Raw genomic sequence first — 15,094 nt, 5'->3', positions numbered from 1 at the left:
CACGGTGCCCGAGCAAGCACGGGCGAGCGGGCGGCCGGGCGGCGGCGCGGCTCGCCGCGGTCGCCGCCTGACCAGGCCTCGGGTCGCAGTTCGACGCGCTGGCAATTTACGTGATTGCTCTCTCGCTCTCGCTCTCTCCCGGCAGCCCGCGCTCGATCCGAATGACAAACCACTCAGCAAATGGCCGAGGACGGAGCGCGTCACCGCGCGGCGCGGCCGCCGCACCTGTACGTCAGTGCGGCGCAGCGCTCAGCTGTTTGAAACCCGGTGGCGATTGGTAAGCATTCAAGCATCAAACTGTCCAAGAAGATGATCTGAAGAAAGGCTATTCGGTAGCGCACTGAACTGATGACGGGTGATGCCGCCCGAGCGCTGTGATTGGCTATGAGAAGTAGCGGCCAGTTCGCTGATTTTCTGGATCCATGCCAGAAGCAAACGATCCATGTGAACACTAAATCAATAATGTGACGATCGATCTGGACACCACGCCGGGTACCAGATGATCCACGTGGACAACGTTCACAACACCAGCCCGTCTGAACTCGTCTCCATACCCGATTAGTTCCTTGGGATGTGTTAATATACTAGATCTGTTCATCGGCGCAGGCCGCTCTCGTGATGTGGGCGGCGGCGAGTGGTTCCATCGGCCATCGGCGCGGCGCGAGTGGTTCCGCGAACAGGCGTGATTACAGGCACGGCCGCCATCGGGCGCCGTCGGCCGGTGCTGATGGGCCGCCGCCCGGCCGGAGCGGTCGGCGGCACTCAGCGCCGCCGCCGGACGCCAGGCACGTGCCCGGGGCTATGGCGCAGGTCGCCTGTTTGGGATCATCCCCTCTTTACTGAATCAGGCTGAATCAGGCGGAGGCGGTTATCATGCGCGGCGCCACACGCCTCCGATGGAATCGTTCGCCGGCCTATTCCAGACGAGAAATATATGTTCCCCGTCCGTGATTCGAAAGTCTCTTGATGGTCGTTGGCGACCGAAGTTTGCCGGCCAGGACTGCATTGTACAGCAGGTCCGTCGCCTGGGGGCCGGGGGGGGGGGGGCATCGTCGGCTCCCAGGCCGATCATGCCTGGGGCAGCTCAGTTGGTGACGCGCCTGCCACTGGCTGGTGGAGCTGAGGAGCGGGCCGGGGCCACCCCCGCTGCCCCGCCCTCCCTCCCCCAGTGGTCTGGTGGCGGTATTGTACCGATAATACCTGACCCACTGCCACTGGCTGGTCGGCATTGCCTTCGGAGACCGGCCCAGATCAGATCAGACCAGACCAGACCAGACCAGACCAGACCAGACCAGACAGACCAGACAGACCAGACAGACCAGACCACGTCAACCGGCCTCGTTTGCAGCTGCTGGGCTGCCGTGCGGACCCGCTCGGTAAGGGCCAATCCCGGTTCGGCCCTCGTTACGGCGTCACGAACGGCCTTTGCCGTTACCTGGTGATGCAGGCGCTGATTGCCGGCTGTGTAGGTGACGGTGACCCGCGTGCCGCCCCGGCCACGCCGCCTCGCCGTCCCGTTGGGTGGAGGTCACCATGAGCGGTACGCAGCTGACGAGCCCGAGGAGGAAAGGATGAACACAAACATCTCGATATGCAAACGTAGTTGCAACTCCGCAGATGCTTCAGGAACGGCGTCAAATCCTGAGTCCCTGTGGCAACACATTGAGCCATTCTCAGATCGATAAGACAGTAGTAATTACCACACTCCTCTTAGAACCACGATGATGGATAGCTGAGTTGATATTTCGGCTATATTGCCTTCATCGAAACGAACATCAGACATTCGTATCGGTAAAGGTATGTTACAGAAATATCATCTCAGCTGTCTGTCAACTCAGCTATCTACCCATTCTTCCACGAGGAATAAGGCTGTTACTACTGTCTTACCCGTATGCATAACGTTCCTCGAAAATGCACTAACAACTTAAGTAACATCCTTAGGTCAGTATATTTGAATGACATGAACATAATCGCCGCGATGATCACATGAATGCACGCTCTAGCCGTACCCGACGGCCACGCCCACACCTCAGCGGACTAGTTCGGCGCCGCACCACCGCCACTTTCCGCTGCGTCGCACCCCGCCCCGGCGTCGCAGCGGCCGCCGCCGACAGCGGAGCCGGTCGCCGGTCAGCAGTGCCCGGACGCCGCCGCTGCCGCGAACCCAGCCGGCGGGTGCCACCGCAGGATCGGCGCCGCCGTGGCCGGCAGCAGCGCCCACATCTTGAACCGCTCGCCCATGTCGCCCGTGAGCATGCTGTAGGCGGCGCGCAGCTGGTCGGCCCGCTCCGGACAGGACGTCAGCAGACGCTGCAACGGAAGCGGCCCCTCAGTGGCTGCAGTGCTGGGGATGTCTGCAGCGGTGGGGAGGGGGCGGGGGGCGACGTCAGCCACCAGCGCTCCCATTCATCTGCGACGCCACTGAAGGACGTGATTGATCGCCAATGGAGTCGTTTGTCCGCTTTTCGGGCTTAGCTAATTCAGATATTAAACGTTATCAGAGCCCTTTTACGCTATCCTGGCTTTCTTACACTTACATGTATGTGTAAAGTTGACGTTCATTCTGTTGATTTATTATTCTTCGTCTATTTGGCATATTAATCTGACGTTTAGGTTGGTTTACATTCAGGCTAGTGATTCGGTGAATCGGAACTTCAGGCATTTCGAACTCTTAAGGGTTTGAATTTCATTTGAATGCATAAAATGAAGGCATCGATATGAAGACAAATAATTGGAAAGCATTTTCAGCGCTAATACTCATCTTTTTAAACACACAGACCACGGGTCGCAATACGAGTGGCAGGGACTATGCTACGGCGATGAGAGACACCAAATATAAGTGTGTGAAAATTTCTGAGCAATGCGGGAGTTGCAAATACAAATCAAGGGCATTAATATACTTTCAGGAACATGACACACAAGGATGGAAGCCTGAACGGCTGATGACGTCGGTTGACTCGTAGTCACGTGACCGCGGGACCACAGCGTGACTCCAGGTCACGTCATCACCATTCACTCACTGATGTCAAGACTCGTGTTCGACTCGAGCTGAAGCGTGAACTGGCTCTCGAGCCAGTCGTTTCGGGATGAGCCGCGAGCTTAGTCGGCTCGTCAGGAAAATGTCGCTTTGAGCCGTGAGCTGAATCACGTTCCTCGTGCATTTTGTGAGCCTGATCGTGTGCGGATCATTTCTGACACGGTCGTGTCAGTGATCCACATGGGTCAAATTAAAATGGTAACATGGTGAAACGCAGCAAACCCCACACAAAGAAGACCACTTCGGAGTGTTTCAGTGAACAAAACTCAGGGTGTTAACTATGATAGCAAAACCAACACACGGTTTATTACTGTAATTTCTAAGCAGCAAGCCCAATATTGTTGATGCTGATCTAAAGGTTGCAAACTTCAGCCAAGAACCAGAGGCTATCACATGGTACAACTACATACATACTATGTGAGTCTCACTAATAGGTATATATATATATATATATATATATATATATATATATATATATATAATCAAGCATATACGCAAATGGGTCATATGGTTCACCAGTCACAGGCAACAAGCCAGAATTGAATAAAATCTTTGATTTTGCATGCGACATGAGTCATGAACCAAATGATTCAACACAACAATGATTCTGAACTGAGCTGAATCGAGACAATTGGGGCTGTTGATGAGTCATGAGCTAAATCAGATACTGCATGTACGGGCCGTTCTTTGGCTGGCTAAAAAAATTGAGCCAAACACGTCCGTGGTGATAACATTAGCTGATTAAATTCAGCCTCTTCGCTCAAAATGCCTTTACTCAGAAGTTATCATGCCATAACTTAAACCGACCAATGACACGTTCGTGGTGGAGAACGCAAAAGCCTGCCATTGCTGAGACAGCCCCAACTAAATCATAGGGTGAGACAAGCAGACAAGGACACATGATAAACAGTACACAGCTGCGCATTGTCACCTTCTCACCTCCAAACGCGTCGCCAGTCCCATCTCGGCAAGGAACTGCCGCTGGGAGACAGGGCCGAATTTGAGAACCTCCGGGCCAGCGGCGCGCGCCAGGGCAGCGAAGTCCACATCGCACGTGATATCAGCGCTGCCCGGCGCTAGCAGTGGTTCCACGCACTTGTGCTTCCGAAACGCCCGCAGGGTGTCTCCCCGGTCGCCGGTGTGGCCGTAGTCGCAGATGAGCGCGGCGCCGCCGTCCTGAGCCAGCCGGGCGGCCAGGTGGGAGGTGAGCAGACCGGCGCGGGGGCACACCTCCAGCTCGTCCCGACCTGCGGCCGCCTCCTCCTGCAGGACAGGTCAGGCCAGATCAGCACCGGGACAGCTCGTCCCGACTCGCGGCCGCATCCCCCTGCAGGTCAAGTCGGGTCAGGGGGCCGGCCGCTGAGAATCCGGGTCATCACGGATGGGGCTGACTAGGGCCGAGAAGTACAGCTACAAGCAGAAGTTGTAACCCTACTGCAGAACAGCATTTCAACCGCAGGACGAAACACGGTTGACGATACGATGCGGCGTCAGACAAGGGAGCAGCACTGTAAGACGCAGCCCGCCTAGAAGCTCGGTTCCAATGCCGTTGACAGCCTGCGAACGTCACAAATGGGAGCGGTGCACAGGCTGGCTCCGAGCCGGCCGGACGCCGGCGCCGGCGCCCCGCGCCTGACCGGAGTGCGCCGCCTCACTCACGTCGATGTACAGGCAGGCGGGCGTCCTGCCACGCGCCAGCACGAACCGCAGCCGGTGCGGCTCGTCCTCGGCCAGGTCGACCAGCACCTCCCGCCAGCCGGCGTCGGTACGCTGCGGATGGTCACGGATTGGGTCACGGGTCACTGTCACGGGCCAGAGCACCGCAGCTGCGCGCGCAACTCCTGCCGCACGACGCCGGCCCCGATCACAGCACGTGACACACGTCGAAGGAGAAAGTCAGGGTTCTGCTACGTTACACGATCGGCTGCTTCCCTACGCAAGTGCCCAAAGCTCGAACGGTCCAATACTGAATGCTGTTACACTACAAACGTTTGAAACACCAGACAGTCATGCTATCACTGACCGCTCGGACAGCCATCACAGCCGTGGAACAGCCGGAGCTGACGCTGCCCAGCAGGGCGTCTCTCACCCTGAACTGGTGAACTGGCAGCGCATCGAAGAACTCGTTGGCCACGACCAGGGAGAACGCCTCGGGCACATCCTGCAGCCGGGTGTGCCACAGCACGTCTCGGCCACGTGCCGTCGTGCCGCGCAGCACGTCACACGTCTCCGCGTCTGATTCGTCGCCCGACGGTAACGTCATTTGCTCCGGGGGCGCTGATTGGTCACCTGACTGTGACGTCCGTCCGCCGGACTCTGAGTGGCCAGCAGACGATGACGCTGCCCGTCCACCGGGTTCTGACTGGTCTCGCCGCGACGAGGCCGTCCCGCTGCCGGAGTCTGATAGGCCGTCCGAGGCTGACGTCATGCGGACCCCGAGGGTGCTCGCCTGGACGTGGGCCAGGGGCCTGCTCACCTCGACCAGGTGCACAGATAGTTGCACGTCCCCGGCCAGCCGGTCCACCACCTGAGCAAGAGTTAGGTCAGCGACGAACCGGCGCCGACATGGACGCCGCACTGGCAGCCGCCATGTTCTCCGGGAGCAGAGAACATGGCGGCGTTCATCCGCCATCCCACCTCAGTGTCGGCCTGATCATGCTGCTACCATACATGCACGATGTTCAGCACTGTAACCCACAGATGAAAACCACTCCGACGTCCCTACCCCCACCCAACGCCGGAGGGATGTGTCGCGGTCACCCGGAATGTGTACTGCGGTCACCCAGAGCGGGATGTGCTGCACTCACCCGGGGTGGAATGTGTTGCCGCCACCCGGAGCGGGATGTGCTGCACTCACCCGGGGTGGAATGTGTTGCCGTCACCCGGAGCGGGGTGTGTTGCGATCACCCGGAGCGGGGTGTATTGCGGTCACCCGGGGTGGAGTGTGTTGCCGTCACCCGGAGCGGGGTGTGTTGCGATCACCCGGAGCAGGGTGTGTTGCGGTCACCCGGGGTGGAGTGTGTTGCCGTCACCCGGAGCGGGGTGTGTTGCGGTCACCTGGAGTATGTCCGACATGAGCGTGCCCCGGCCGGGCCCGAGCTCCACCAGCTGCAGCGGCTGCGGTGCGCCCAGCTTCTGCCACTCGTTCACCAGCCACACGCCCAGCATCTGCACACATGACGGCGCGACAGGTCAAAAGCAGCACCGGCCGCGGGCGCAGAGCGGAGATAACATTTGCCCAAGCGATCACGAATCGCTCGGCTTGTAAACGGGAATGACGCATGCAAAGCGTATTCAACAGTTTCGCGGAAGAAAATTGGCGTTTGGATAGCCCACTGTCACACCGTTTCACGCATCTAGCATCCAGTGTCTGGAGCGCGGGCGTATGGATCTTATGTTGATCCATACGCTCACGCTCCAGACATACCCGACTATAGCTCAGTGACTGCCCATGAGCTCCGTGTCCCCGCACGCGCGGAGAGACCGGTGTCGTGGTCTGGTGCGGCTGCACATACCGCTCACCTCACCGTACATGCCGGCCACCTCCGGCGCCGTGACGAAGTCGCCGTGCGCCCCGATGTCGGCGCGCGCGCTGTAGTAGCCTTGCAGCGGGTGCACCAGCACCTCGCTCATGTACTCGGCCACGGTCATCGGGCCGACAGCGCGCAGCCGGGCCGCCAGCTGGCGGGCCAGCGGCGTGGCGGCATCCGCCGGCCGACCAGCGGCCGCGCAGAACAGCCGGCCGAGACCGCCGGTCCCGAACGGTCGGCCCAGACCCGCCGCCGGCGCCCGGCAGAACGGCTCAGCTGCGGCCGCCAGGTGGCGCAGCAGCACCACTGGAGCTGACATTGCTGACAAGTGGGCAGCAATGGAAACCTGGGAAATGCATGCCATGAAATGCACCAGCTACAACTACAGGCCATTGTGGTGGGTACTTTAAAATATCATACGCCATCAAACCTCGATCAAATGCTTTGCTTGTCTTGGTATTTGACACATCAATAAGCAAAGCCTTTTGCTAAGACAACAACTGTGCCACACTAGGAATAAGTGCAGACCAGCATTAATTTTTGACATCTTCATATGCCACCTAATGCAATAGCAAGACCACCCTAGTTTTAACCCTACCCTCTTCACTAGTTCCCTATTAGCCAGAAATGACTGGCTGCATAAGGTCAGTCATTGATGGTAAACAATTGGACTCATGTATCAGTCAATTAGACTCCAGAAATATCATCCCATAGAAATACATAACAGTCACTGAGAGGACCTTAGTTTATCATGTACACAAATGCCAAAGGAAACCTAAACCCAGCCTTATGGTAAGGATATTGATAAATCAAATCAGCAATTTCTGAGATCAGCAATGGTTATGACAACTATCATGTCATCCAATGGCTGCCAGCTTCCATACCACATTTGTGACCTGAGGCCATGATATTCACTGCAGGGCACAGGCCAGAGTTATGACCTAAAGACCTAATGCCCAAAGAACTGGTAAACTAATGTGCCAGAAGCCATGCAGCTAGTTCCCCATATGCATAAGAAGTAATTCCTGAGATCAATGATGACTGCAAAGACTGATAAAACAATGCTGTCAAGCTAACTTGCTATTTTTAGTTCAAATCTATAAGATTGATCTAGCACTAATTAAACAACCTATATTATGTGACTCTCAAAGTTGTATTTGAGTGATCTATTATGCCAGAGTGATGAATAGATACTTCCCACAGCCATTAGCATCACCAAATTTTGATCAGTCAAGGTGATTCAAGTAGCCTATGTTCTGCATTTATCTGTGGACTACAGGAGCTTTTTGATGGACAGTGGGCATGCAACCCGACATCCACACACTTTGTCCAGCCAGCACAAAATATATCCACAGCACCAGACACCTATATTGCCACACTAAGCCCTATGCTCATATGCACCAAACTCAGACCAGGACATGTCAAGCTGAATCTTTGAATTGCCTCAGCCCATTGCAACTCTTTTCAGGCATGTGAGGGAAGTTAATAGTGTAAACCTTCATCTCAGCATCATAATTCCTAGCAACATTGGCTCTCCATGCACTGAAAATGGTGCCAGTGTGTGCCCAACCCCAAGTACTGGAATCTTCTTTAGCATATGCATGCTGGGCTGTGCTTAAATTTCTGCTGTCATGTTGCTGCTAAGCCAGACATGTTCCAGTAAGCATGTAATTTAGGAGTCAAGCATTGCGTAATCTGCTGTCCCACAATTTTCATGCAAAATACACAATTTCAGGCTATACCTTGTGCTGGAGGTTCATCACACCGTAATAGTAAACACAGTTTCACCAGTTACGAACAGGGTTACGTAAACGATGGAGTCAGTCTGAAACAATGCGTACATAAATACTTCAAAAACCAACCTACAGTTTGGTGATCACCGCTGTCTTCTCATAGACAAGCCGCCAACTTCTCAGTCATATTCGTCCTTTCACTTTCAGCAGATATGCCAGGCAATACATACCCTTTCGTCACTGCTGCGCTGAGTTGAGGTGGCCAAAAAATATGCTGAGGGCAAAGAAGCAAGCCAAATTAAAGGAAAAGTTTTCACTGAACACGACTTAAGCTGCAATCCATCAAGCTTGAGTTTAACAAAAAATAAAATCTTTATACGATTTGTTCAATTTTTAGCTTTTTATCAATACTGAATAGGTTCATTGAAACGCAAGCAATAAACTTCCTTTGCAGTTTTGTCAAAAAACGTGAATTTCTTCGCCTTCTTGGACCATATGGTATCTTGTTACCGGCATCAACTGTGCTGCCCCTTCCAGTATAAACAAAAGACACGAGACTTGCGCGCTGTTTAGTCGCGTCCTGTGCAGTGGGTTCCGCGTTGGTTATGCTGTAACGTGCGCATTGAATCTCGGGTAATCTATGATGTGATACCCTGTGTAATTCGCGACAGACTTGAGTGGGTTGTGTTTTATCCAAATAACAGTAGCCAAGCGTTTGTATTTGTCGACAAAGCATGCTTCAACGCGCACCTGCATTGAGAGGTAGGCAGTATCTGAAAGTCGGGTCTAGCTCTTGGGAAGCGAGAAAAAGTGTTTAAATTGCAGCGTTTAGTATGAACAAAATAGCCTAGGTATATCTGCATTGTGTGTACCACTGCTATTGAAGGAAATCTTCAGCAGTAGTTGACAGTAAATACCATGCACTAGCTAGTTTATGATTGCCAAAGACTGTTGAAGATTGATAGCTTGCAATTTTGAAAGCTTCTAGCTTTAGAAGTATGTGCTCCCCTTCTAAGTTGATGCTCACACATGCTGTACCATTTGAATCTGCAGAGCAGATATAAAGTTGTTTGCATTGACAGTTTTATTCTGAGAGGTGTGAGTCAATCAAGCCTGATGGAAAGTGATTCTTGAAATGTTGTGTACCAGCTGTGTGGTTCCCCAGGTTATTTGGTGACAACTTCCAGATTGAAATTTCATGCAACGCATGGTAATATATATATGAGAATATGTGACTCATGATAAGTAGTGCTGCAATATACCAGCCAGAGCAGTATCTTTCTCACCTAAGGGAGAGATGCCAGGGCAGTGTAATGTCTAGCCAGCCCTCTTCTGACTGACACACACACACACACACACATATATATATAGTGTATATATATATATATATATAATGTATATATATATACTATATATATATATATATATATATATATATATATATATATATATATATATATATCTATATATATATACCTGGCATCTCTCCCTTAGGTGAGAAAGATACTACTCTGGCTGGTATATTGCAGCACTACTTATCATGAGTCACATATTCTCATATATATATTACCATGCATTGCATGAAATTTCAATCTGGAAGTTGTCACCAAATAACCTGGGGAACCACACAGCTGGTACGCAACATTTCAAGAATCACTTTCCATCAGGCTTGATTGACTCACACCTCTCAGAATAAAACTGTCAATGCAAATAACTATATATATATATATATATATATATATATATATATATAAACAACTATATATATATATATACACATATATATGTATAAGGTTAGGACCAGGGGTGTAGTTTCCTCTTCAGTTGGATGGGCTCTAGCCCCTCTACCCAGTTTTAACAAGACATTTTTGTAAAATGCAAGAAAAAACATGGTGTATACCATTTATATGATTATTTATTTAGCAGCAGACAGGTCATCAGAAACAGATGTGAGTCATCAGGACATGATTAAGTGTGCTTCATGAATGCCAGTATTGGTCATTTTATAGATATTCATCAAGCAGTCATGTTAACAATCTGTGATCCTCCTTTATGTAGTTTACCATGTTGAGCTTAAGGATTAATGCCATTGCCTGAATAACTGTAAGGTGGATTCAGTGTAAGTATATTAAGACAAACTTTTGTGTGAACAACCTTAGCACCCAAGTCACCAGAGATGCATTGCATGCATTGCATTTACATGCATTTTGCTTTAATTGGTATAGTATATGAAAATCATGGTTTTTGATACATGTGCTAAGTGCATTACACTGTGCAAAAACATGTTTTTACATCCTGTTGGCAAAACATAAGACTTGATTGACATTCAATTTTTTGGATTGATAATTACTGCCTTTCACAAGAAATTGTTTACCTCAAGACTAACAACTTTGATTATCCTCTTGAACTAAGCAATGGGTGCTCTATAGTTAGCATTTTATATTTCTGGGATGGAGCTTGGCCATCGCCTGCATTTCCAATTTGAACAGAAAACTGCATGTTGGTTTCTTTTTTGTGCATTTAAGGTTAGCCTATCAGGATATGTTCACTGGTGTGTGTCTGGAAACTGGGGAGGGAGATACATGTATGGTACAACTCTGAAAAAACTTATAAGCTTCAAAATAATTGTCATCAGCCAAAAGCATTCTTGATGCAACAAACCTAAGCCTACAAACTTGGCACTTTTGCAATTGCTAGCTGGAACTATAAAGCACAGATTCTCTGATAACTGCTGTGCTTGCCAGCACTTCATCCACATTATCTACATTTCTACATTCCAATCTATATAGATATACAATCCTAGTATCTTTGTTATGCCTTTTGCTCTCAAATGCCTGTAAGAAGAAATGTCCAAATTTGTTTGCTTTAGTGGCAACCATCAGCATTGCACACTACTGTGAAGATTACATCCAGGTTTAAAGAAAAGTCCCCATCATTTTGTGCACTGGCCAGCATATACATTGTGTGAGTATGATCTGTACAGATGGGAGAATTGTTTCCTAGCCTAGCAGTTTTTGAAACTTCTGAATTGACCAGGTTTCATGCTCCTCCCAATACATTTTTGACCTCTATGTGGCTGTGTGATCAGCCTGAAACCCACTGTGTTGTGTTGTGTTGTGTTGTGTTGTGTTGTGTTGTTGTGTTTGCGATCTGTCTCCTGGCACGTCGCAACGCCGTTTCTCCGTCCCGCCCGGGACCGCGTCCATCCGTGTGTGTGTCCGGCCGGGCGGCGTCGGCCACCGGCGCCGCGGCCGCTGCAGCACCGGCAGCCCGGCAGCGTCAGGCGCCGCGCCTTTGTCTGGCCGTGACCGTGGCTGGCTCCGGCCTGCGGGGCCGGGAGGGCCGGCTGCCTGCGGTCGGCCCGGCCGGCCCTGGCGCCAGCTGTGCCGGCACCTGTGCCCCGGCGGCGGGGGGCCACACGTGCCTCCGCCCCCGGCCCGGCGCCAGAGCTGCGGCCCGACCAGAATCAAAGTCCTGGCCTGGGTTGGCACCAAATTCCTGGTCCGGCCCCGCATTAGAGTCCTGCCCCGGCCCGGCACCAAAGTCCTGGCCCGGCCCGGCACCAAAGTCCCGGCCTGGGTCAGCACCAAAGTCCTGGTCCGGTCCCACATTAAAGTCCTGTCCCGGCCCGGCACCAAAGTTCTGGCCCGGCCCAACACCAAGGTTCTGGCCCGACCAGGCAACGAAGACCCGGCCCAACCCGACACCGAGGTCCTGTCTCGACCCGATACCAAAGTCCTGGCCAGGCGCGGCAACGAAGTCCTGTCCCGACGCCGGAGCTGCGGATCGACCGAAACGGGCAAAATCGATTTGGACAACCATAATGTCCCCTTGTCAAAATACGCACCCTGATCTCCAGCCGAATCAGCAAACCGAAACGGCAAACTTAGCACCAGGAAGGCTGTTACGCCACCAAAGCATTGCTAGTGCATCGCCAACAACCGTTGCAGTGGCGCCTGTTAAAATCTAGTATAGTCGACACCGACCAGACAGGAGGGATAAAGCGTCCGATCTCAGGTGAAAAGGCGCGAATGATCACGGAAAGGAATGAAAACGTGGCCAAAATCACAACCTGTCAGTCTCCATATCTCATTGGGTGTCAGTTCCCGGCGAACTCACAGCAATGTGGCTGGAGAGCTCCTGACCTCTCCTGGAGAGCTCCTGACCTATCCTGGAGAGCTCCTGACCTATTCCGGAGAGCTCCCACGTGGCCCGACCCATGTCAATGCGGGGGCTCAAGCTGCTGTACTCACTCGCAGTGGAACGTCCAGGATAATCTAAATAAGGGAGAGGGGGGGGGGGGGGGGGCTCAGCGAGAAATCACCATGCTTCTCTTTATTGTCGGGAGCCACCTATGGTGCTAAAAAACGTGGGCCTGAGGGATGTGGGTGGGAGAGGGCCCCTCATCCTCTCTTCGCTGCGTCTTTGTGCGTTCGCTAGTTGACCCCTGACTTGGATAGTCCGCGGCCGGTAGCAGCGCCAGATCAATGCCGGTGAGGTCGAAGGTCAGGCTGGACCGTGCCGAGTACTACGGCACGGTAACGTTTTCCACAAAGTTCTGTCGTAGAATTGAAATTTCCCGATTGCAAGCTGTGGCAACCGCACTTGACAGGCCTGCCTTGCGTGAGCTCTGATCCCGAAGGATGCCGCTGCGCCTCACATGTGATTGGTCTATCTGATTAGAAGAAAATAGCGCCATCTGACAGTTATGTTGAGACAGGGGGTGGGTGCTGAAACTGTTCACCGTACAAAACGGCGTAGACAGGCCTGCTTTAGATTATAAAGAAACCTTCCCAACTTCGTGGTTTAATCACCACCCTGTAGTTTGTATCTTGCTCTTTCAGTTTACTTGTCTCCCACAGGGCTTGTGGAGAGCCATGGGCACCCAGTTCTTGCAGGTCAAATGTAATTCCTGCTACATTCTGCTTGTTACCGGTTTTATGCATCTACGGTTAGTCTTCCGCCTTAGGAAGAGAATGCAGGGAGAAATTCCCAACAACTGAATTCCGTGGCAACTGTTTTTGGTTTGCACCCGTCAGCCAGACACCCAGTCGATCGCATGAACCCTTGCGTTTGGAAGTGTTTTGTTACAGCTACATTCACGGGGATGGTGAAGATATCAGACACCAGAATGGTGTGTTACGTTTTTTTGTTGCAGTTAGAAGTCAAGTAAGTCCGGCTTCTACTGTATTTTGAATCGTGGGATGCTGCAAATATCCTGGTAATTGGTGAGGTATCGAGGAGGCCACCCAGGCGCGTAAGGCATTAGCCTGATGTTCGTATAGTCGCAACAAGAATGGCTTCTACGCCTCTTATCACGTATCTTCAGAATCCTGTCACGTGCTCTTCGGTACCCTCTTGTTTTCTGTTCGCTTATCACGCTCCCCCTCTTCTCCGCTGGGTTACATAATGCCCAGGCCGGGCGATAGGCTAGGACCTGCCTGCTGCCGCGGGGTGGTTTTGCCGCGGTGCATTATCGGGCAGAGGTTGCGGCCGAGCTAACGTCCGCTCTTGATGGCAAAAGTCGCCGGCCGTGCCCGGATGCTGGGGACGGGCCGCCGCGGCTGAGCCGAGCAATCCGCAGAGTCGGGCTGATGGTGGGCCGAGCGGTCCACAGAGTCAGGCTGGTGGTGGGCCGAGCAGTCCGCAGAGTCAGGCTGGTGGTGGGCCGAGCGGTCCGCAGAGTCAGGCTGGTGGCGGATCGAGCGGTCCGCAGAGTCAGGCCGGTGGTGAGCCGAGCAGTCCGCAGAGTCAGGCTGGTGGCGGGCCGAGCGGTCCGCAGAGTCAGGCTGGTGGTGGGCCGAGCGGTCCGCAGAGTCAGGCTGGTGGCGGGTCGAGCGGTCCGCAGAGTCAGGCCGGTGGTGAGCCGAGCAGTCCGCAGAGTCAGGCTGGTGGCGGGCCGAGCGGTCCGCAGAGTCAGGCCGGTGTTGAGCCGAGCTGCTGGCTCGGCGGTCTGTAGTGGCTGGCTGGCTGGGTCCACAGCCAGTCAGCCCCTACAGACTGCTCGTCCCTGCAGTCTGGCTGATGGTGGGCTGAGCAGTCTGCACGGTCAGACTGGTGGCGGGCCGAGCGATCTAGAGTCAGGCTGGCGATGGGCTGCGCAGTCTGTAGAGGCTGAATGGCGGGGGCTGGGCAGTCTGTAGGGACTGACTGGTAGCGGATCGAACATTCTGCGGGGCTGACTGGCGGACGGCCGAGGAGTCTGTAGAGGCTGGCTGGAGATGGGCTGCGCAGTCTGTAGAGGCTGGCTGGTGTTGGCCCGAACAGTGTATGGGGGCTGGCGGGCTGGGAGGCTGTGGGCAGCGGACGTCCACACCAGACCATTCCGCAGTGACGCCAGATCAGTCCACAGCGCCATCTGGTGCTGGTGAGCGACGTCGCCTGTGGTGCCGAGGATGTAGTGGAAACCGATGTGGCATTGTGAACTGTCGGAAGCCATGCGATCTGTTGTAGAGGTACCTACTACTCTGAACAATGCTTCAGTTATCATGTATCCACAAAACCGGCAGAAATAAGCATGGCGTGCGTGCTATTCTCGTTCACGGCGAACTCTGGTCAGTGTTTGTCATCTGATATAGGAGCTGGACTGCGTTTGACTTAAAGGGGTGTCCGTGCACGTCTTTCGTGCACATCTTGTGCACGACATGTTCGTGCACATCTTCGAGCGTGACCAGTCGTTAATTAGCACGAGTTTCAGTTCAGCTATGGCGAACGCATCTGTCGGTCGGGAGATGTCAAATGCTAGGTCATGCGTGCGAGGTCAATTAAGCAGGACACGCTGCGTGCGTGGTCAA

General features: G+C 53.1%; 1 protein-coding gene across 1 annotated transcript; it reads right to left on the bottom strand.

Annotated features, from left to right (window-relative positions):
• Positions 1-836: 836 nt before the first annotated feature.
• Positions 837-8,492, bottom strand: LOC119094589 (protein arginine methyltransferase NDUFAF7 homolog, mitochondrial). The gene is made up of 8 exons (XM_037217652.1): positions 8,434-8,492; positions 6,560-6,913; positions 6,095-6,205; positions 5,127-5,564; positions 4,697-4,807; positions 3,977-4,300; positions 2,141-2,310; positions 837-849 (listed from the first exon to the last, which is right to left on the bottom strand). Exons 2-8 carry the CDS (start codon positions 6,884-6,886, stop codon positions 837-839), a joined length of 1,494 nt encoding a protein of 497 aa, XP_037073547.1. The 5' UTR covers positions 6,887-6,913; positions 8,434-8,492.
• Positions 8,493-15,094: the final 6,602 nt, after the last annotated feature.

The sequence above is a fragment of the Pollicipes pollicipes genome, unplaced genomic scaffold (genome assembly GCF_011947565.3).
Source record: "Pollicipes pollicipes isolate AB1234 unplaced genomic scaffold, Ppol_2.1 Scaffold_4002;HRSCAF=4701_pilon_pilon_pilon, whole genome shotgun sequence".
NCBI lineage: Eukaryota > Metazoa > Arthropoda > Thecostraca > Pollicipedomorpha > Pollicipedidae > Pollicipes > Pollicipes pollicipes.
Note: the sequence above shows the minus strand (reverse complement) of the source record. Positions and strands in the feature narration are given on the sequence as shown.